Source organism: Sitophilus oryzae, unplaced genomic scaffold, assembly GCF_002938485.1.
Source record: "Sitophilus oryzae breed Bouriz unplaced genomic scaffold, Soryzae_2.0 scaffold_1312_pilon_pilon, whole genome shotgun sequence".
Lineage (NCBI taxonomy): Eukaryota > Metazoa > Arthropoda > Insecta > Coleoptera > Curculionidae > Sitophilus > Sitophilus oryzae.
The window spans coordinates 4,986-30,044 of NW_022145963.1; the positions used below are offsets into that span (position 1 = coordinate 4,986).

Here is a 25,059-nt window from a genome sequence, read left to right on the forward strand (position 1 = left end):
AATGGAGTGACGAAGTGTAGTGACGAAACCTATGTTGATATATAAAATAAATCTTAGTTATACGTAAATTAAACGTAATCAATCTCCCCACGGGAGATGGCACATTTTTTTGAAACACGCTGTATAGCATATATTTTTTAAGAGATACACTTGCGCCTGATGGATTATATGAGAGATTAGAAGTACTATAATTCGAAATATTTATTTTTTTATTGTATTGGTCCTATCTAATATAATAATCTAATTTTGCACTCAGAAGTATTCGATTAGGAACGGAATTACTTGAGATAGTAAGCCACTTAAGCTAAAAATTACCTTATTATTAGTTTAGACGCTCGCAAGACATTCATTTTGACAGACGACTGATATGATTAATTAATAAAGAATCGCATGATTTTATTTAAAACACTGTTAACAATGAATACTAAAGTAGCTATAGTTTTCGTATTTTGGACATTATTAATACGGGTAAAATGCGATTTATCAAATCTGTCAGAGAAAGTGTTAAAGAAAGTGGTGATTGATGGAGTAACATTTAATGAATTTGTCGACAAAATTATGGAGTTGAATATCAGTACAGAGTGCTATAATCAACTGAAAATGCTGAATGAAACTGAAGATTTGCTATATAAAAGTAAGTAAAGTCATTTTTAATTTGAATGTACAGGGTGGCGCCTCTCATACGACGCGGAGGCTCCAGGGAGATCGACACTTTATATTGAAATTAAATTTTGTGAGCAAATGTTGGTTAGTTTTTGAGCATTTTTTTAAATTATAGTGAGTTCTACAGGGTCTCCCCAAAAAAAGTTACATATCAAAGTTGTGTTTTTTGTAATGGAACACCCTATATATTAATTGATTTTCGGATTCTATGAGAAAACTAAGGGCGAGTATATGGCTGAAATGTGAGGTTTTTGACATATTTAACATTTTCTAAAAATGAAAAAAATAATAATAATTTTCAATAAAAGCTACCTAAATTGGAATTTACTCGGTATAGCCTAATACGTAGTTAAAATAACCATTCTTAAAATAACCATTGTACTCTAAATTAAATTAAAACTTGACCCGAAAAATTATAAAGGGTGAGACCAAATTAATATTGAACATTAGTCACATTTAAAAAAACAACAACCAAACTAAACATTTAAAAAAACAACAAGCAAACTTATCCTACATCAGAGAGAATCGATATGATTCTATTAGTTGGTGAATGCAGTGTGCATTCACTACTCATTTATAGTCTAAGAGCTAGCAAGGTCTGGCTCTTTGATATATCTTTTACTATGCTCTCTGAAACAGCATGCGGCCCGTCTGGCTGTTGATACCCGTTGCGTTCACTACTGCGCATCGGAAGAAGATCCTATATTTTTTTTTTAATTTAGTCCTATAAATTCTATTTATATTGAATATAAATCGAACATGTCTCCATAGCGCAGTGCGTAGAGTTTCCGACTACGCACCGATGATTCAGTGTTTGAATCCGGGTCAGGGCAAAGACTTTTTCATTTTATTTTCGTTTATACTCTGATAGTAAAGTATTAAATAATTCTGGTTATTAAAAAAAACAAGTGTTTAATACTTTATTATCAGAATATAAACGAAAATAAAATAGAAAAGTCTTTGTCCTGACCGGGATTCGAACTCTGAATCCTCGGTTCGTGGTCGGAAATTCTCAGTGGCGGCTCGTCAGGGTAGGCAAGGTAGGCGGCGCGGCGTCTACCCTAAAATTTTGGCAGAATTGAAGCGGTTTATTTATTTTTACATTACATTATTTACTATTAATGTTGCCAATATATAAAAATACTGTTAACACACGGAAGTGTGTTTTAATAATCAATATTATTTTAATATTTGTGGTCTTGTATATTAAAATATTCACTATCGCTGGCGTACGCTCACTGTGCCGCTGCGTTAGAAAACTAAATAATTTTGACCGTTGGAGTTGGAGTGCCTTTGTTCGGCGATTTCTGCATCGACTCTGATAGTAGACGACGTACGGCAGTCTTCTGTCTCTGTCTAACTCATTGACGCGACGTAAGTCGGAGATGTATCGTATTAAGGCGGGGCTTAGGCGAAATCTCTGGTCGCCTTCGCATGAAGTCGTGGGGGCTCGGTAGGCTTAAAAGTTAAGGGGATATTCTCGATATTTCATAAGGGGATATATCACATTTCGTTAAGGGGATATTTCATATGATTCATTATACCTAGCATTTAAAACTTTTATATGAAAATTCAAAAAACGTTTAAAGCAAATTGGAAACATTTTTCGGGCTTGTCCGAGATTATTCAAAATTATATAGCCGGTTGTATTTCAGAACACGCCACAGAAATAAAAGATAATGTGTTCTTTTTTTATAAATTGGATTAGGATCGAAAGAAATCAACAGAAGTCCTTTGTTTTAAATTTGTCGACGTTTCGCAAAATTTATTTGCATCTTCAGGACACTGCAAAGTTAAGAGAGCAAAAAATACAATCAAATAAAAGTTTTTTCAAAAATTTAACAAACAACTTAAAATACATATCAGTGGAATTCCACACATATACAATTGGTAAAACTACCCTAATGTTAACAATTAAATAAAATATATGTATATGTTACTCACATTTAAATCTGGACTTTCTTAGTCATATCCATTAATACACGGATGGTATAGAGGGGAGTGGTATATATCCCTTTTTTCCTTTTAAAACACATAACACACTTACATAAAAAAAAACATATAACACAATTATGTATAGAGAAATATCACGAAAATCTTTTCCTTTCACAGACAAGCAGTGCAGATGTACCTACGTTGACCGTATACAGAGAGCAACTAATTCTAGTTGATAAAATACTAATATAATTTTTACCTGGAGATAAAGAACAGTTGAAAAAAGAAACATATAAAAATATTATTTGGATTTAAACCATTATTTTGAAGTTATATTATTTAATTTTTGAAAGAATATTAAAATATGCTGTACTCAGGTTTTCTACGTCTGTTCTTTTATTAACGCAATTTTTGTTTTTTTGGATTTCTATCATCTCTGCAAATAATCTTTTCTTATAATTAGATTGTGTTTGTAAAATAGTGGTATTGTCAAAATCGAAGTTATGGCCTGTCTCTATTTTGTGTTCTACTAATGCGGTAGGATTAGATTTCAAAAGAAAGTTCCTTTGATCATTTTTATGTTCATTCAATCTTTGTTTTAAATATCTACCGGTCTGCCCAACATAGCTTTTAGGACATTGAGTACAAGGAATGTTATATATTATGCCGGTTTCAGTTCTTTTTTATTCTTTGATTTTGTTTTTGAAAAGAACCGTCTCTTTATGGTGTTATGACTCCTTGTTGTAATTTTTATTTTTTCCTGTTTTTTTGTAGTATGACCCTTAAATGTGTTTTTAATTTGTTCTGACAGACAGTCGATATAAGGTATTTTACAATAAACTTCTCTATCATTTTGGTTAGTAGATTTTACAACGGTTTTCTTGTTAAGAATTTTTTTAATCATAGATATTGGATAATTATTTTTAATCAACATGCTTTCGATATATTTTAAATTTTTATTATGAAAATTAATTGATGATAGTGATGTAGCTCTGATTTTCAGGTTATTAATAACATTAATTTTTTGTTTCAAAGAATGTTCGGAGGAATAATTGAGAAATCTCTCAGAGAATGTCGGCTTGTGATACCAATCTGTCTCTATTAATTGATTGTGTCTAATTAGTCTCACGTCAAGGAATGCTATGCTGTTGTTTATTTCTTTCTCCAATGTAAATTGTAGTTTAGGGTGATAACAATTAAATATGTCTAATATACTTTGTTCTTGATTAATAGGAATTGAAGTTATAATATCATCAACATAACGTTTAAAAAACGGCAATTGAAAAGGAAGTTTTTTAATACATTGATCCTGTAAATCCTGCATAACTAAATCAGAACAAATCGGTGATAAACAATTACCCATTCCCAGTCCATATATCTGTTGATAAAACTCATCTTGGTATTGAAAGTAGTTGTTATCAAAAATAAATGTTAACAGTTCAACAAATCTATGTAAGGGAATTTTTATTTCATTTTCTATAAGATGCCATTTCTTATTAACTATATTAATTACTATATCTGTAGGAATGTTAGTAAAAAGTGATATAACGTCCAAAGATATGAGTTGATAATCTTTAGGTAATTTAATGCTTTTTATATCATTAACAAATTCAAATGAATTTCGGACATAACTGTCGTTCTTGACAAACATACCATTTAAAAGAGATGCTAAAAAACCTGTCAGAGAGTACAGAGGTGATCCCACAAACGATACTATGGGTCTGAAAGGTCGATTATTTTTATGTATTTTTGGCTGAAAATAAATCTTCGGTGGATTAGCAGCACCAGTTTTTAATTTCTTACCTTGCTCGTTGTCAATAAAACCTTCTCTTACTAAAGTGTCAATAATTTTTTTGTTTTTATTTTGAACTGTTATCGTTGGATCTTTTTTTAATTTTTTATATGTCGTTTCATCTCTTAGAATATTTTGAGATTTTTCTAGATATTCAGTTCTATTAATGATAACGGTAGTATTACCCTTATCTGCCTTTAATACTAATATATTATCTTTATTCTTACTAAGAAAAATAGCCGTTTGTTTTATCATGTTTTGAAATTGCTTTCTTTGAAAACTTAAAGGCTTATTGGAACGAACAAAGTTTGTTGTAACATTTATACATTGATTTCGTATTTGAATGCTCGTCTCGTCTTCGAACATATCTAAAATATACTCCAAATCTATAATTAGGTCTTTTAAAGGTTCATTTCCTTTTTCGTAAGGTAAATTAAAATTTTCTCCTAAACTTAGTATATACTGTACCTCATTTGGTACATCTACATCACTGTGATTTACAATCCATTTATTATTTACTTCGACCCTTTGTATAGGATTTTGTAATTTAACAAGTTTATTGAACTTATTTATTTGTTTGGCTTTTATTTTTTTTAATTGATTACAATAAAACTTTTCTTGGCTATTCTTAAATCTATCAAGATCTGATGTATTTAAAGTGTTTTTCAGATCATTGACAGCTAATATTTTGTTAGATTCTAATTGCTTAATTTTCCAATGTATAAAAGAAATTTCTAAATTTAATATTTTCCTTTGAAAATCTTTAAGCGCCGAATGGCATTGATTTATAAGGGGTGATTCCTCTACCACTAAGTGATCTATACATTTTGCTGTCTTTAAAATATGTTGTGGAAAACTTTAGCTCTTCTGCATCTTATTAAGAAAATTTTGTGACTATTATAATTAACCAATTTTCTGTTACAGTTGGCCCATGATTTTAAACTTCTTGCTACATTGGCACCGTGTATGTGTTCCATTTCTTGTATATAACCCATTTTTTCTTTCCAGCTCCCAGTTTCCGAACGTCAGTTGTACAATTCCAAAATGTAAATATAATTTTTATTGTTGTCGATCCAATAATATATAATGTGTTCTTTTTTTATAAATTGGATTAGGATCGAAAGAAATCAACAGAAGTCCTTTGTTTTAAATTTGTCGACGTTTCGCAAAATTTATTTGCATCTTCAGGACACTACAAAGTTAAGAGAGCAAAAAATACAATCAAATAAAAGTTTTTTCAAAAATTTAACAAACAACTTAAAATACATATCAGTGGAATTAAAAGAGAAATAAAAGAATCCGAAATAAAAAAACGCGTTATTTTATACGGTGCAAGAAGACGATACAACAGATATTACCGAAAAGTCTCAGTGTCCTATTTCAATTCGATATATTAATAAAGCTAAGTCAAATATCTTTGCGAATTTTATTTAATGAAATATTAGATAACACTGTTATACATTTAGGAACAAGGTTTACAGATAGGTACTCGTATGTCGCAATTATTTTTATTTATCTCTTGCGGATCCGAAATTTAAAGAATCCTATAAAAAATTTCCAAAGCATTTAACATCTGATTTAACAAACTTGTTATATTGATACATTTCCAACACATTTAATAGCGATTTAACAAACAAAAAATGTTATTGACCAACTTAAATTAAAGAATAAATTGCAGGTATTAATAATAGATATGATAATTTCGATTATAAAATAATTTAAGGAGAATAATCCTGGAAATATATTTCCAGAGGCTTTCAAATTGTTTGTTTTGTTTCTTACTACACAATTTACAAGTACCTACTTGGGTTGAGAGACATTTCTCATGTTTGAAATGCATTAAAATTTATAGTAAAGATTCCATGAAAAATAAATATTTATCGTCACTTGCCTTATTTTCAATCTAAAAAGATCTTTTCACAGCTCTTCAACAATCTGATGATTTTACTGATATAATAATAAATAACATGTCTTTATTAAGAGACCGACTCATCAATTTAATATATAAAACATAATTATTCTTTCTCTCAATACTACCGATTTTTAAGTTTGCGTAAATAAATAAAAATAAAATAAAATTCTATGATGTACTCCATAGTAATAGATAAAAAACATATACTTGTACATTATGTCAATCATTATGTCATTACGTTGAATGCTGTTATTTTTGCTTCAGTTTTGTCCAAAATATTCTTGAGCTATGATTTTAACCCAGAGATAACATATAATATATTTACAAACAGGGTTAGGGTATTATGTAAATTAGGAGGGGGCAAATAGACGCAACTAAAATTTTGTCGCCTACCCAGTCACAAGGGTCACGAGCCACCACTGGAAACTCTACGCACTGCGCTATGGAGATATGTTCGATTCATATTCAATACTAGAATTTAAAGGACTAATAAAAATATAGGATCTTCTTTCAATGCGCAGTAGGGAAGGCAAAGTTTACCGGCAGTCAGACGAGCCGCATGCTGTTCTAGAGAGCATAGTAAAAGATATATCAGAGAGCCAGACGTCTTAAAATACTTGCTTTTCCGACGTTGCTAGCTCTCCTACTATTAATTTTCCACTTGGTTGATGTTTTAAATTATGTTTGTATATCGTGTTTTGATGCAATCTGATTAGATATTATTGTTTATGCTTGTAGAAGGTAATTAAGCTGTAAGAATAAAACTTCCTGAATAATCTATCTATCTGTAGTTAACGATAGTACTACTACCAAAAACTGGTCTAGTATAACCACTTTTTTAAAAATTCCCTTTTGCGTATTTTAGAAAAATTGACCTTTAAACTATTAGGCAAATTTCATATTTTTGAAATTCTTCAATCAGGTTAATTGAATTCTCATTGGATGGATTGATTTTCATGAATAGCATAAATTTCTCAGATAACTAAAAATATACTTCCTTCTCACACGTGTGCAAATACGTATCTTAAACACTTATTTCCTATAAAAAAAAACAATACTCACGGGAATAATATAAGTAGTATTTAGCATGTATTTTTAATCAATCAATGTATCTGTTATTAATTAAAAATTATCGGTAAATCTCTGTGTGACGACTGATATACAATATATGATTTTGATTAGATATTTCTCTATACCGGGTGCCTCTCAAAAGTGTCTCACCCCTATAACTTTTTTATTTCTCAGATAAAAACGAGATTTGGTATGTTAGTATATGACATTAAAATAGGATTGATTGACGTGTTCAATTGTTTTTGGTCACTTCTTGTTTCACCGGAAATGACTACAACTTTTAAGTTTTAAATGGCACCCTCGGTATATTTCTATTTCTTATTCGATAGAAAATTACACTCTCAATAGAATGACATTTCATATGACAACTTTTGACATTACGACATATAATAGAACATGCTATTTTTTTCTCAACCGCCACAAACAAAAATATGTTTTTTTATCGGGATTTCCCAACCCTAAAAATATTTGCACTTTTTTAAGACTCGAGAAACTATGGTTACGCTCATCGAATTTGACACTTTATGTCAGTTTAATAATATATTTTCGTATTTTTATGTTTAGGCGTAAAAGTGCTTTACTTTTATGCCTAGGCGTTAAAATAACTTTTACATCACGTCACAAAATGTAATACTTTTGTGACGTTTCAAGGAAAAAATATTTATTGTAAATACAAATATTTAGTATACAAATATGTATGCGAGCAGCGAGCAGTGGCAAAGTAACTTGAGTATATTTGTCTAGAAGAAAATATTCATATCAATTTCCCATGAAGTTGAATATTATCATTCATTTTTTAAATGATATAAAATTATATTAAACAAGTAAGTTTACAGTTCAAATTGTAGATTATTCTATAGTTTCATCTCAAACATATACCGTATAATCAAATAAAATACATACGATACATACCATTAATCCTGACGAGTATTTGACACGCATCAGAAAATGGTAACGGAAGGCGTTTTCTTCTTCTTCTTTCTTCTTAAACTCTCCTTTTCAGGAGAGAGTTGTGTTGTCTAGGCTGCCAGGACCATTCTGGCAAAGTACTTTTCTGCTTCTCTTTTTTCTTCTTTTTTTTGGGTGGTCACGTTTTATGAACTTTCACCGATTTATCTTTCTTAACGACTAAGAATTATTGAGGCTATTAAACAGGTTGCTTTAAGCTCTGCAACTATTCAGTTATTCATGCATTCTACGATTGAAGCTGCAGCTCTAACGTTTGAGTGTGGGAGGTAAGAGCCGTCCAGCGTTGGCCAACTTGTCTGCTTCCTCATTTCCATAAATGTTGGTATGACTTGGTATCCATGCTAATTGTTCGTCCCTTTTGTTTATTAATTTCCTTCTTGTGACCAGTGTTAATTCGTCCGTTTCAGCGTCTATTCCAGTTTTGCTTATCTTCTTTAGGGCACTTGATGAATCAGAGAATATAACTGCCTTGGCGATGTCATATTGTTCTATTTTAAGTAGGGCAATGTATATAGCATAAACTTCTACAGAACAGATAGAATGAAAATCTGGCATTCGACCTGAGTATCTTAGTTCGCTGACTTCTGAGAATACCCCCACTCCAACCTTCCCGTCTTGATCTTTTGAGCCATCTGTATAAATAAATACACTATTTGGCCATTTTTCCTTAGCAAGATTTATAAAACTTTGTTTATTGTTAGTCTCCTTTCTTAAATTCATATATTCGACCTTAACAGGTGTAATCTGATCTTCCAGAGTGAAAAAATAACAGGGACGATTTGGGAGAACTCTTACTTGTTCCAATATTTGAGCAGCATAATCTAGTGCTTCTACAAGAGGAGGGGCTGTCTTCCAACTGTCTGGAGCTTCATTATATCTTGCATACAGTTGTATGAGCATGTTTCCAATCGGATTTTCATACGATAAAACTTTCAAAGCCTGCTTGGTTCCCAGGTTTGGTTCCTGGGATCCATTTGATTTAGATCTTTTTTATTGGCTCTGCTCAACAGGCAACTTCCGTAATCCAAATGCGACCTTACCATTGTCTTATAAATCATTAGCTGGCTTAAGGGATCCGCTCCCCACCACGTTTTACATGTTGCCTTCATGATATTGATTCCTTTGTGCGCCTTGTTACATATGTATTTTATATGACTTGTCCATTTCAGATTGCGATCCAGTACAAATCCTAGATGCTTGTCTTCAGACTTCCATTCTATATTTAGATTATTCCATTCAATAGATCTCATGGGATTCCTGCTAGAACGTCTAGTGAAAAATATGGCTGATGACTTCCCTGGAGAGATTGACATTCCGTGCCCCGTTAGCCAGGTGGAAATGTTTCTTAAGGTTGCGTTTATTTGATCAATGTTGGTTTCAGTGTCCTCACCCGTACATAGTATGGCTAAGTCATCTGCATACTGAAAGACTTTTACCTGACCAATAGCGGCTTCTTTGATTGTGTCGCAATATAGATTAAAAAGTATAGGAGCCAGGGGAGACCCCTGTGGATAACCCTTGAAGGCTATTCTGGAACCTATTAGCATTCCAGTAGAGGGATCCTTAACATAAATCTTCCTATTCCCTAAAAATTTCAGAATTAAGCTCGCCAAGTCATATCGAATCTCTAAAGCATAAAGTATTTCCCATAATTTATTATATTGTTACGGATTCCGTGGGTCCACTATTTAAACTCACGATAAAATACTTAACGAATTTATTTTCTCACTTTATACACAATTACTAACTTATAACACATAACAAACTAACTATTTATAAGATTCCTTCACCAAATTGTCCGATTTTCAATTTCCACGCGGTATATTCAAATTTCAAAAACTCCCTCAGTTGTCGATGGCTCCGGCTTATATACTCTATTGACTGCTTCTCGAAATTTCCCAATTCTCGGAAAGCGTACTTCTTCATACCAGACAATTCCATTGTCTGATTCCCTTACTTCTCGACTTGACTAAAAGATGGCGCCTGAAAAAGTCTTTTAATTTCTGGCGGATACGTTGCGGTTGTGCAGGCAACAGTAATACATTTTAATTTCTGGCGGATACGCCATTTTTCTTGACATTGCCCCTTCTCAAATTTGATCGTCCCGATCAAGGTTCCTGTCTGGTATCTCTTCAATCGATCCAGATGAACTACTTTCATCTTACTTCTAGGGCTGCGTTGAATCCGGTACACAACATCATTTATCCTCTTGATGACTGTATAAGGACCTTCCCATGCTGGAGTTAACTTTGGGGACCTCCCTTTCTTGCGCTGTGGGTTATATAACCATACCATATCGTCCTGTTGAAATCCCGTAGAATTGGCTCTGAGGTCGTAACGAGCTTTCATCCGGTCACTGGCTAGCGTAATCTTACTTCTTACGGCCTTATGAATTTCCATTAACCTTTCCTTCAGTTCATCCGCGTAGTCCTCTACATTTGTGGTGCCGTCGTCTGGTGATCCGAACACCAAGTCACAAGGCAACCGTAATTCTCGACCAAATAAAATCTTCGATGGTGAAAGTCCGGTGGTGTTGTGAACTGCACTTCTATACGCCATTAGGAACAGCGGTATGTGTTGATCCCAATCTCTTTGATGTTCGGCCACCATTTTCGAGAGGTGTTCTTCAATGGTCTTATTGAATCTTTCGACCATCCCATCAGACTGCGGATGTAAAGCTGTTGTCCTAGTCTTGTGAATACCAAGCAGATCACACATCTTCTGGAACAGTCTTGACTCGAAGTTCCTTCCTTGGTCAGTGTGAAGCTCTAAGGGAATTCCAAATCTACTGAAGACATTATTGACCAATACTTCAGCTACAGTCGATGCTTCTTGGTTTGGAATGGCAAAAACTTCTGGCCATTTACTGAAATAATCCATCGCTACTAAAACGTACTTGTTGCCCTTGTGCGTTTCAGGGAATGGGCCTGCAATGTCAACAGCGATTCTTTCGAATGGCAGTCCAACGTTATATTGTTTCATTTTTCCCCTAGAGCGAGTGCTTGGTCCTTGGCTGGCTGCACAAGTTTTACATTGTCGACACCATTTCTTGACATCTTCGCAATAATCCACCCAGTAAAAACGATCTCTCAGCTTGCTCAAGGTCTTGTTTACTCCAAGATGGGCTCCAGTTTTACCACCGTGAATTTCTTCCAATACCTGGGTAACTTTCTTCCTTGGTACCAGTAACTGAGTTGTACTGTCCTGCCATCCGCACTTTCCCACGTGCGCTTTAACAATCCATTCTCAATAACCAGTGAATTCCACTGAGCCCAGAGAGCTTTGAAAACGAGCCCTCTGTTTGCAATATCCTGCCACGGTGGTCTCTCGCCGTTACCTTCCTTGAGCCGTAGTATTGCTCCGATGTCTGGATCTTCCATTTGGTCGTTCCTCAATTGTGTCGTCGTCCACTGTTCATCGGTTCCAAGCTTAAAACTCCTTATCATGACAGTAATTTCACGTTGTTCCGTTTTACTGCAGTGCTTACAATCGATTTGACAGGGTCTTCTGGATAAACCGTCTGCGTTACCATGCATCTTTCCAGCACGATGTTGGATGGTAAAGTGATACTGCTGGAGCTTCTCGAGCCATCGTGCTATTTGACCTTCAGGTTGTTTCATCTCCATAAGCCATTTGAGAGCCGCATGATCTGTCCTAATTAAAAATTCTTGGCCATACAGGTATTTATGAAAATGATCAACTGCCTTCACAATTGCTAGCAGCTCCTTCCGGGTAACGCAGTAATTCCTTTCTGGTTTAGATAGAACTCGACTGTAATATTCTATCACTCGTTCTTCGCCATCTTGCACTTGTGATAGCACTGCACCGATGCCGATGTTGCTGGCGTCGGTATCCAGGATATACCTCCCTTGTTGTTGTGGGTAGGCTAAAATAGGACTTGAACATAAAGCCGCCTTGAGTCTTCAAAGGCTACATCACAATCGGTGTTCCATTCGTAGCCGACTTCATCACCTGTAAGTCTATGTAAGGGTGCAGCTATATTGGCAAATCCCTTGACAAATCTTCTGTAATAGGTGCATAAACCCAGAAAACTTCTAAGTTCATGTTTGTCGCGAGGTTTAGGCCAATCCTTGATCGCAGCGATTTTCTTCTGGTCGGTGTAAATTCCGTCTGCCGAGACTACATGACCCAAGAATTCCACTTGTCGCTGGAATAAGCTACACTTCTTCGGGTTCAAGTACAGGTGAGCATTCCGTATGCGGCCAAAGACTTCTTCTAAATTTCGCAAATGCTCCTCAAAAGTTCTTCCCATAACCAATACATCGTCGAGGTAAACCAAGCACGTTTTCCAAGTTAATCCTCTTAACACCACCTCCATGAGACGTTCGAAAGTGGCTGGAGCATTGCATAATCCAAACGGCATGACCTTGAATTGGTATAGTCCGTTTCCTGTAGAAAAAGCCGTCTTTTCTTTATCGTCCTCGTCCAGACCAACTTGCCAGTATCCACTCTTTAAGTCGAGAGTGGAGAACCAGCACGAACCTGCCAGAGTTGTTAATGTGTCATCTACACGTGGCAGTGGGTAGATATCTTTCTTAGTGACGTCATTGTGCTTCCTATAGTCCACGCAGAATCGTGTACTACCATCTTTCTTCGTCACCAAAACAACGGGAGATGACCATGGACTTGATGATTCTTCGATTACTCCCTCTTCTAACATCTTATCTACCATTGTCTCCATTTCTTGTTGTTTGGAAAGGGGAACTCTTCTAGGACGTTGTCGAATCGGCTGAGCATGACCAGTATTAATCCGGTGCTTCACAAAATCCGTTCTTCCACTGTTGTTCTTCTCAAAAATACTGCCATGCTTTAGCAGGAACTGCTTAGCCTTCTGTTTCTCCTCAGGTGTTAGGTGATCCCATAGCTGTTCTAGATGTTTTAGTGTTTCTTGGGATGCCTTTTGTGTAACAGCTGACGACACTTCATCACATCGGGTGACACTTCTTACAGGTTCGCAGATGGCTATCTTGTCACCTTTTTGGATCTTGACACAATTCGGGAAAACATTCGCAATTCTGATCGGTATATTCTTGTCGGTGTTAACCAATGATTTTCCTACTAAGTACCTATCCTGTTTGTTGTCGGATGGCACAGCACCCAGCGATTTTCTCCACTTTACCGAATACGATCTTCTCGGTATTACCAGGTATCACCACAGTTTCCGCTGATCTTACATCCATTCTTCCTGGTCCCTCGTCTGGAGATAACATAAACTCTTCATTTCCGATATTCAGGATATTTCTCTGGTGATCGAACGAAAATCCATGTTGACGAATCACATCCATGCCCAAGATGAAGTCATCTTCAATATCTGCCACTAAAACGCTATGCTGGAACTTCAAATTTCCTAACTTCAGTTCGACGATAGCCTCTCCCCGTACAACGGCCATTTCCCCCGTAACTGTACGTAAACACACTCTTCTTCTCAGAGGCATCAGCTTCAATCCTTGCACTGAGTTAGCCCGCACCAACGATACCATAGCGCCAGTGTCCACTGTCATTCGGATTCCCTTTCCATTGACTTTCCCGTCGATCACCAAACTGTCAGCGGTTCTTCCTAGACTTCTAATGGAAAAAATCCTGGGGGCTCTGTTCTCCCCAGTCAATACTCGCCCCTTAGTATTGACTGATTTTAGTTTTCCTGGTGCCTACGTTCTCTGGATGGTGAACGGGATCGCATTTGGACACGGCAATCCCGTTTGATGTGGCCATTCCTGCCACATCTATAGCACCTGATTTCCTGGGATCTTCTATGGTTCTCTGTCTGGGTGTTGTTGACTCCTTTATTTATTAGTAGCTCACATAGTTTGTCGAACTTTTTACACATCTCCTCCAAACTTCTGTGGGTACTCTCGGGCTGTTCCTCGACTGTTACTGATCTTATTTTCGGTCTAGGGATGGCGCTAAAAGCAGCTTCTATTTCCAGCGCCCTGACCAGTGCTTCGCTGCTGGTAGAAAATCGTGATATTTGTAGCGCCCTCTGTAATTCGTTGTCCCTCAATCCGCTGATAAAACACTGGGCGGCGAGTTCCTCCCTAAACCCTTCCGGTGCTTCTGGATATGCCGGTGTACCAGCCGACGTAAGTCTGCTTCAAATTCCTGCAGACTCTCTCCGGACCTCTGCAGGCGTGTCTTGATCTGGGCCTGGTAAAGTTGGCGTCGATGTTGGTCGCCATATCTTCTGTCCAGTGCAGCGACCAAAGTTTGGTATTCCTGCTGTTGGGCTGCAGGAATAGTTTGCAACAGTTCCAGGGCAGGGCCACGCAGCGCGATGACAAGTGCCGCTGCTTTCTCCTGGTCAGTCCATCCGTTGGCAGCGGCGGCTGCTTCAAACTGACGGTGGTACATTGTCCATGTCGTTTGTCCATCGTAGGTCGGGGCCTTAAGGTTCGCTGTTCCTTGAACGCCAGGTGTCTTTACTTGTACCTTGGTCTTCTGTAGGTCCATCTCCAATCTTTCTATCTTCTGCTGAAGGCGCTCCTCCAGATCTTCTACAGCTTCTTGGAAGTGGTTCTGTTGTTCCTGGCAACGTACTTCCAACATTGATTGTTGCTTTTTTTCCATTTTTTCGAAACTTTTCTTGATACGGTCCTGCTCTTCAAGTTTTTCTTCTTGTCGACGCACTTCAAAACCTTGTAAAATTTTCTCGATCCGGTCCTGTTCCTCTTGTCTTTCTTTTTGATGACGCGCCTCTAAGCCTTCCAGAATTTTCTCAAGCCGGTCCTGTTCTTCTTGTTTATCTTTCTGGCGACGCACTTCTAGATTTTCTACAATTTTCTCCAACCGTTCTTGTCTAATTTCTTGATTCTCCATAAGCATTTTCTGTAGTTGGTCTTGTTCTTCTTGACGTCGTAGTTTTTCCTCTTCTTTTTCTCTACGGAGTCTTTCTTGTTCTTCTGCCTTCTCTCTTCTCATATTCTCCATAAAATCGCCCAATAACTTGCTTACTTCCTCCATTTTCTTCGCTTGTTCTCTTGTACCAACCATAAAAATACTCTAATTGGGTCTAAAAATCTTCCAATCCACTTAATTTCTTCTTAAAATCCTCTTGAATCCCACTTCTGACACCAATTGTTACGGATTCCGTGGGTCCACTATTTAAACTCACGATAAAATACTTAACGAATTTATTTTCTCACTTTATATACAATTACTAACTTAATTACTAAACTTAAATTGTCCGATTTTCAATTTCCACGCGGTATATTCAAATTTCAAAAACTCCCTCAGTTGTCGATGGCTCCGGCTTATATACTCTATTGACTGCTTCTCGAAATTTCCCCAATTCTCGGAAAGCGTACTTCTTCATACCAGACAATTCCATTGTCTGATTCCCTTACTTCTCGACTTGACTAAAAGATGGCGCCTGAAAAAGTCTTTTAATTTCTGGCGGATACGTTGCGGTTGTGCAGGCAACCAGTAATACATTTTTAATTTCTGGCGGATACGCCATTTTTCTTGACAATATTCTACATTATCATATGCCGACTTGATATCCAAGAAGACACCAACTGAACTTTGTCCCTTGCTAAAGCCGATCTCTACTTGAGTGCATATTAACATTGCATTTTTCAGTGCGTTTTTCCCTTTGCGAAATCCTGCTTGCAGAGGACTCAGTTCCATTTTATTTTCCAAATACCAATCCAAACGATTTTTTATTAAAGATTCCAGTATTTTCCCAGGGCAGCTGGCAAGGTTGATTGGCCTCCAATCACTTATGTTGTTTGTATATTTTCCTTTTTTAGGGATTGGACATATAATTTGAGTTTTCCATACTTCAGGAAGCTCCTTTTCTAGATCTATTAGGTATGAATTGAAAATTGCTAGCATACTTGTAATTATTTCCGATGGGAGATTGGCTATCATGGAATACGTTATGTTGTCATACCGTGGAGTCGAATTTTTGACTTTCTCTAAAATAATATTTAACTCATTGTCATTGAATGGTGCACTCCTTTGTCTTTGAAAAGGAAAAATAGGTAGCTCGTTGACAACGTAGTATGGAGTCAAATTGTGTAGAATTTTGATTCCGATTTCTGAATCTATTACTTTGAATTGATTATTACCGGTTGTTGACTTAGCATACCTCATTATTGACGTCCAAACTTCTTTTGCAGGTGTTTTAATCGATATTTTATCACAGAATTTCTTCCATCCTTCGCTCTTCTTGCCCTTCAAAAGTTTCTTGGTTCTTGCGATGACTTGCTTGAGGCTAATGAAATTGGCCATACTTTTATGCTCATTGTATCTCCTTAGAGCTATCTTTTTTTGTTTAATCGATTGAGAGCATTCTTCATCCCACCATGCATGTCTTGGTTTAGACATTTTAAACATTTCCTTCTTCGAAATGCTAATTTCTGCTGCTTTTGTTATTGTATCTGCAAGTTCTTCGTATGTTTGTAGAGTCCTATTTGTCACCATATTCTTGATGCTCTTCTTATATTTCTCCCAATCTGCTTTATTGACGTTAAATGTACTCCGGTATTTTGATCTGTGCGTCTGCCGAATTTCATATTGATTTTTACTCACAATACACATTATAGGTAAATGATCGTTCGTTCCGCAGTCCTGGATCACCTCAAATTTTGCTTTAGTGCTTAATTCTGCCGAACAAATTATTAAGTCTGGAACACTCTTTCTTATTAAGGGTGATGTAACTCTTATTTCTTCTCCATTATTAAGGATGACCATACCACTTAGATCTAAAAACTCTAATACCTGCTCCCCTTTTATATTATTAAAGCCTGATCCCCATGATAGATTCTGACCATTAAAATCTCCGAGGATGATGATAGGTTTTGAATAGGTATTTACTATTCTGGAAGTTACTCTGTGTAAGGCTGCCGCATTTATTTCTAGATCTGGTGGAACATATATATTAATTATACAGTAATCTTTTAGCTCTAAGGCTATATATTGAAATCTATCTGAAGGATGTCCAATATTTATGTTTATTACGTTTCCAGGTTGAGATTTATGTATTACGATGGGAACTCCACCATGTCCGTCTTGTCGATCATTTCTTATTACGTTGTACCCTACTACATTTACTATTTGTTCTTTTTTCAGCCATGTTTCGTTTAAGCAAACAATATCTGGTTTGTAGTCTCTCAAAAGATTAATTAGCGTGTCCTTGTTACTGTTGTAGCTGTGTATATTCCAATGTATAATCTTTATGTTCATTTCTTATACAACTTAGTTGTTTTTAGTTATTTCCTGGTTTTTTATTACTATTTTTAATTTTTTAATTAATTTTTTTTTAATTTCCTTTTCTTCTTTTTTCTTTTCCCCTTTTTTAATCTGTTCTTATACTTTCTATTCTTGTTTCTTTCTTCTTTTTTAACACTGTCTTAGAAACTGTCTCGAAATCTTTTTTTGTTTCATCCACATTTGTTGCCGTTTCCTCTACCCTATTATCCATTTCTATATCTGAAGATTGTTCCTGTCTAAGTTCCTCTGTTTCTGCTTGAAATACCTCTATGTCCTGTGATGAATAATTTTGGAATTGTGGTAATGGCTCTATAACAACTCTATCTGTTGTTGGAAAGATAATTTTTTTAACATTCTCTCTCTCCCTGCTTGATATATTTGGATAACTTGGCGACTTCCTTTTCCGTTGAGTTATGAGTCTTGTCGGAGAATTCAGACTTGTGATATTTCTGCTACAGTTAGGATCTATTTTCTGTTGTGGTATGCTTGCTTTTTGAGAAAATAATAATGGAAATTCTTCGTAATTAGTTCTATAGCCAGGTGTTCTTTTATTTTTCTGTTTATCTGATGGGCATATCTGCCTTGCTTCATAGGCTGACAAATTCTGCTCTGCCATTAACGTGTTGATATTCTTTTGTCTCTTATGCTCTTTACAATCCCATGACGTCGCTGAATGGCCCTCTCCACAATGATAGCACTTGTAGTTTTCCTCACAGTCTTTTGCCATGTGCCCTTCTCCACATTTATAACATCTTGTTTTACTTCCGACATTGGTTCTTTGAGTGTCCATATCCTAAGCAATTGTAGCACTGTATGACCGACCTTACATAAGTGGGTAATTCACTCCAAATAATTTAATTTCTTTTGGTAAGGTTTTACCCTCAAATGTCAACACTACTGTAAATGATGATTTTTAAATTATCTTGCCTCCTTCTCTGAATTTTCTATCTAATCTTTTGGCCTCAATGATTTCTTTATTACTATAACTTTCTTGTACGATATCTTCTTGTAAAATTAATTGTCCCACGCCTCTTATAATGCCTTTCGTTGATAACAATCTCTGGGGAATATACGCTATCAAAGATTTCTGTTGTAATTTATCATTAATAAGTAAATTATTAACCTGCTGATATGTAATAAACTCGACTCCTACCTTATTAAATCTCTTTTTAGTAATATTCGTTATGCCTTCAACTTTTATTTGATATAACATCTTCGACAAATCCGAATAGTGTAACCCTGCTACATTTTTCTCTGTCGATTCAATGATAATTGTGTATGGCCCTATATCGTTCTTTGAATATTCTACTCTCCTTAGACGTGCTGCCCATGCCTTTCTTCCCAAATCTATTAAGGTCTCTCGCTCCTCTGGTGGAATATTATTTTCACATTGTAGCAACTCTTGTATTTCTTTTATTGCTTCTTGAACATGTTCCTTATTTGCTGGTGTTAATTCATGTAGCGAATTCAATACATTTCTACTTTGTATACTTAAATATTTACTTGAAATATTCTTATAATTTAAATCCCGGGGGGCCGACCCCCCCGGTTCGGGCGACATGGTGACTTAGCCTAACCTAGCCTATAATTAACTTAGCTTTTAACTAAAAGCAAAGCAGCTTTATTGGCGTTAAATAATCTATCACTACTATTCTCTGTATTTTTCTGGGACTTACCCCTTAGCTCTATCACAATAATTAACGCTCAAAAGACAAATCAGCGAAAACTCCTGTAAGACGATGTGACCACCCTCGAATCTGAACGAAGACAATATTCTCCAATAAAAACTTGAATATTTCGAATTGTCTATACGTCTATACGACACAACTCTCAAGGCGTTTTCTTTCATGAGCTTTTCTGTGACTGATGTTATTTGTCTACCGCACTCGGGACATTCAAAAATCTCATAGCTTTGTTGCCTCTTTACTTTTTGGTTGTCGCTGTTAACTGAGTTTACAATTCTTCTCCATTGCGTTCTATTGTGCGCTGCTTCTTCCCACTCATTCTGCATGTTTATCTCCTTTAAGTTTTCGTGGAAAATATCTTTGTACCTTTTAAGTTGTCCACGCAGCCTCCTCTTACCGTCTACAAGTAAACCGTCTCACCATAAAGCAGATATTTTGGTATGCGGTTTTCTTGCATTCTGCATACGTGACCAGCCCATCTTAGGAGGAATTTTTTAATCATGACTTCAATACTCTCGCAGTTAGGTTTTTCAAGGACCGATATGTTTGAGACATGGTAAAACTATTTGATTCTTAAGAGTTGTCTAAGGTGTCTCTATTGCAACTTGTTTAAAGGATTCGTGTGTCGGCGGTACGGTACCCGCGTTTCCACGTGCGGATTATTATTGCTCGGTACACTGCAAGTTTCATTTTTGAGCTCATGTCATAATTGTAGAAAATTCTGTCTTTTAATTTCCAGAACCTCGAAAAATCGAATAAAAACGGCGTCAAAAACGATTGGGGAATAACAATCGATGATAATTTTTAGCGGGATCAATCTCTAGCCGTCATTAACTAAAAATTGTCATAAAACTTTTCAAAAATTAAAAATAATTATAGAATGATTAAAAAAGATCGTTTCCAGACACCAAATCTATTTCCAAAAAAATATGTTTTTCTCGAATTTTAAACTACACCATGTGAAAATCATTTTTTACTCAGTACAAAAACAAATTACATTCTTCTTTAGGCCAAATGGCAATAAACGCCAATAAACAATAAAGAAGAGTGCGGGCCAAGTAATGACGGCTTGGGGTTGCCCTCGCCAAATTTATCATCGATCTTCATTTCCCAGCCGTCTTTGACGCCGTTTTTTTTTTCGATCGCCTGGTATAATTCGACCTATAAGTAAATTTTCATCAATGTAATTATTTCCTATTATTAAGCATTATTTCCTATTAAATATGTATACGAAAACCACCCGCGAAAACCTAATATTAATAGTAGATATCTGTATTAGTGTGATAGTGTTTTTTGATATTACTTAATTAGAAAGTTTTAATTTGTAGCATAATATAACATTTGCCAATATTCTGTAAACTTTTTGAATATAGAGCAAAAAATTGAAAATTACATGAATCTGCCGCAATAATCATAAGATTTTATCTTGATCTCTGGGCGTAAGTCCAAGTGTTTCGAAATCCATGCTAACGTTGCAGATGATCATTTTTTCCAGGAGACTTATACCGGGTGCGTCTCAAAAGTGGCGCAACCCTATAACTTTTTTATTTTTTGAGATAAAAAAACCAGGTTAGGTATGTTAGGATGTGACATGAATTAGGATTGATTGACGTATTCAATTGTTTTTGGTCACTTCCTGTTTCACCGGAAATTACTACAACGTTTGATTTATAAATGACCCTCCGTATTTTTTTACTGTATTTGATAGAAAATGACACTTTGAATCGAATGACATATCATATGTCAACTTTTGACATATTCGCTCAAAAACAAACTGTATTTTAAATTTCAATCTAGAGTGCCATATGGCTGTGGTTATATTAAAAACACTAATTTTTAATCAAGGAAAAATAGATTTGATCGTCTAATGTTTTAGTGTCTTGTCCTGGCCGGTTAAAAGATCCCCAAATCGTATTTTTAATCTTATCTCAATTTTTTCAAATGGAACGAGGTGGATCATTAGCATATTTGGAAAAATATTTTTTTTACGAATAATTTGTTACCACACACTTGGTATTTCGAGTCAAATTGTCGTTATGAACCGCATGTTATAATTTGAAATAAACCCTATGCGAAAATGTCAAATATTTACATAATATGATATATCATTCTATTCAGAGTGTCATTTTCTATCGAATAAAGAAAAAAAATACCGAGGGTGCCATTTAAAAATCAAAAGTTGTAGTCATTTCCGGTAACAGGAAACAATTGATGAATATGTCAATCAATCCTAATTTATGCCATGTACTAACATACAAAATCTCGTTTATTTGTTTGTAAAAAAGAGTTATAGGGGTGAGCCACTTTTGAGACGCACCTGGTATACAAACTGTTTATAAATTATTTTGATATTGTGGTAGCTTTATGCTGTTATGATGTGGTAATATCAAAGAGCTTTAAACTAAACTGTATTCTTTTTTAACATAAAATACATTGAAATTTGTTAGATAGGTAATGGAAGAACCTACAGCTGAAAAATGATTCAATTTTACATGAAAAATGTTTTGACAATATTACAAAAATATAGAAAAAAATCGGACATTTCAATGTATTTATTACGTTGTTATTAAAAGATTAATTCATTGACCTTTGGAAGTTAATTATTATTAACTAATATCTAAAAATGTGATCTATTAGCAAATGTTATTACTTCCTTTATAACTTTATTGTCTTAAATTACTGTAATCACACTAAAGATATTTATTTTATTTTCTAATACACATAAATTTATTATATGTTATAAAGTATAGACATTAAAGATATCGTCTAAACTAACATAAGTAATAGGAGCTTAAATTAATAATAGAAAATAATTAATATACATAGATATACTTTTTTAAATGTTATTAATTTTTCTTTCAAATTTGTTACCTTTAAAGAAAACATATCGTTTTATTACACTTAATGAAAATTACTCTTTTTTATATCTATTTTGCTATTATTTTTCGCCACGGATTAATGGGAATTGACTAATTCTCTACAATTGTTTGATAGTTTGTTATACTAAAAACTGTGCTAAAAGGGTGTATGCCATCCACATCCCAAATATAAACTTTCGCGCATTGGCCATTTTTGAAAAAGGTAGATAATATTGTTATTTTTTATAAATAAATAACATTGTATAAATTATAAAAAATCAACAAACATCGAAAAATGTAATTAAAATAAAAGTCTCGGGACGGCGCGGCGAGGCCCGAGCGGTCTGGCGCGCGACGTGTTCGTAAATTTAATTTAGGATAACTAGACACATATTAGCAGTAGAAGATTGTATCAAGTTTAAAAACTTTTTCAACTTTTCTTTCCTTCGACCGAAATAGTTCCTACAAATTAAAAAGCTACCCGCTTTAATCCATTTTCCAAAAAAAAATACGCTCACTATATTACTTCAGCTATCACCGCCTATGTGTTTTCAATCGATTAAAAAAAAAGAGTATGTGATTAAGTTGATTAGTTTAGGAGTTATCGCGTAGGAAAGGTAAAAAACATGGTTATAAACATTTGACAGAATTTTTGACATTTTACGAAATAAAAAATTTTTGACCCCCCCCCCTCCAAAAAGGTCGTAATTAATCATTTCATATACACAAAGCCCTAACCGATCATTTCATAAATATTTTGTGACTATACCTTCAAAAAAAAAATCGAGAAGGAAGTGACTTTTTGTGATTTTACTCCACTAAGAAGAATATAAATTTATAAACATTTCGAAATTTATGAAAGTGGTAAAGAAAAAGAAAAAAAAATAAGATGTATTTTACAGTTTACACTTTATTAATATTAAACTTTTGACAGATATTTGAAATACAAACATATACATATGTGACTAACAAATATAATAAATACAATTCATATACATAAAATAAATATCGTCGGCTTTATGACGAAAAGGCGTATCTCGATTTTTGCTACTTTTCAGGAGAGCAATTTAAAGAAAATCACTTACTTAATTTGGCCAATAAATGTTAAGTCTTTAATTTTTTAATAGTTTTTTTGTATTAACACTTAAACGGAGACATTGAGGAAACGTTCTGAAGATAAATTGTGCGTAAATTCTAATAAATAATTTCTTTTTAGTTGTTTAATAGAGATAGGCCTTTTTGTTATAATAATAATAAATTTATTTCCGAACGAATAGTATACATACGCCCATGTAAAATAAATTTAAAAATGATGGTAAAGTGTTCTTAATAAGGAAAAAAAATACAATATTCACATTATGGAATACATACAAGAAAATACAATACATACATACAGAAAAATATGAAAATCACCAAAAAATCAGAATTTTTAAATACTTTTATTCGCGTTGGATTAGATCAATTGAAAACAAAGACTATTTTCATTTCAAAAGCAATGACAATAATCAATTAAAATACACTTATCTAGCTTATTTTAATAATATTGTTTTTATACAAAAATACATTTTTTTAACTAATATATTTTTAGTAATTATTCAGTTAATTGAGGGCATTAATACAAGGCATTTAAAGTCACGGCCCATTTAATAAAAACCAAACTAAACAAAAACAAAATATGTTTCTTCATTCGTGCCTTTTTGATACAAATAACTGGACTAACAGTTTCTGTTTTCCCTGTTCAATGATAACAAATTCGACTTCCATTCTACGTGTTTATGCAGGATGATGATAGGCACAATAAATAAATTTTTCCAATAATTGACAGCGATGACAATGCCAATGGCCTGACAATGATAATGAGATAAAAATTATTGTATTTTTCGGGCAAGTTTTTGGTTCGCTAAGATGTTCTTAGGGAAATTATAATTTCGGGAATTTTTCCATTAGGGCAATTTTCGTTTTGTTGTTTTGCTTTCGATCAATTTTTCTTCGGCCATTTATTCTTGGACAATCTTTTGCATACCCGATACAGCTATGTGCACAGTCTAGCTCATTCTAACAATGGTTTTTGGCAAAAAAACAGACTCAAAATCACACTGTAAAAGAGAGTGATTTTCTCTCGCATGCATTTTCATAACTTTAAACAAAAGGACCTATCTCAAATTCCATCTTTCTTGTAGTATAACAATTGGTATAACAATTGATATAACAAAGAGCCCTATATCAACATACGTCTCTTCGTCATAACGAAGAATTGTAGTATTTGAGATGGGGCAAATTTTTAAACGAATATAAAATGAAAAAGGTACAATACTGAGATGCGCAAATTCGCTATGTTAAAATATGTCCTTGGGCATGTCATGACGTTGATATCTCAAAATCGCCAAAAATCGAGATACGCCTTTTCGTCATAAAGCCGACGATATGTGAAAATAATTGAAAAAACAAATGTTATATGACTGACGCATTAAAAACATCAGTTAAACTGTATGGCTCCAAATCTATTAAGTACTTATACAATTCTTTTTTAAATATGTAGTACAGTCTGTTTGACCTGTTTAATATGTGGTAAAGTATTATATATTTTTATACAATTACAGTATGGTCCAATTATATTGTATATCGATTTAGATAATTTCTTGCAGATATTTTCGATATGATTTGATCACGTGAAAGTATTGTCTAATTCTAATCCCAAGAATCTTATGCTTTGTTTATTTCAGAGGCGTTCCGTCAAAAATAAATTGCTGTGGTTCTTCCAACTGAGATCTATTAGTTTTAATGTATGGTGCTAGTTTTATCCTTATTTAATATTAAATGATTTTTATTTTAGTCAGTTTTGTGCCACGTGCATAATATTTTTAGCCATTTCTAGTGTTTCACCTATATTTTCCCCTTTTTTTAATATATTAGTATCGTCAGCATATGTTGTTATTCTACACC

The 25,059-nt window shown here is 34.4% G+C and overlaps 1 protein-coding gene across 1 annotated transcript in view; it reads left to right on the forward strand.

Annotated features, from left to right (window-relative positions):
- Positions 1-302: 302 nt before the first annotated feature.
- LOC115875002 (nose resistant to fluoxetine protein 6-like) overlaps positions 303-25,059 on the forward strand; it is an 86,748-nt gene continuing 61,991 nt past the window's right edge. Inside the window, exon 1 of the mRNA XM_030890314.1 lies at positions 303-634. Coding sequence (XP_030746174.1) covers positions 391-634 — 244 coding nt within the window. The 5' untranslated portion in view covers positions 303-390. The remainder of the gene's footprint in view (positions 635-25,059) is intronic.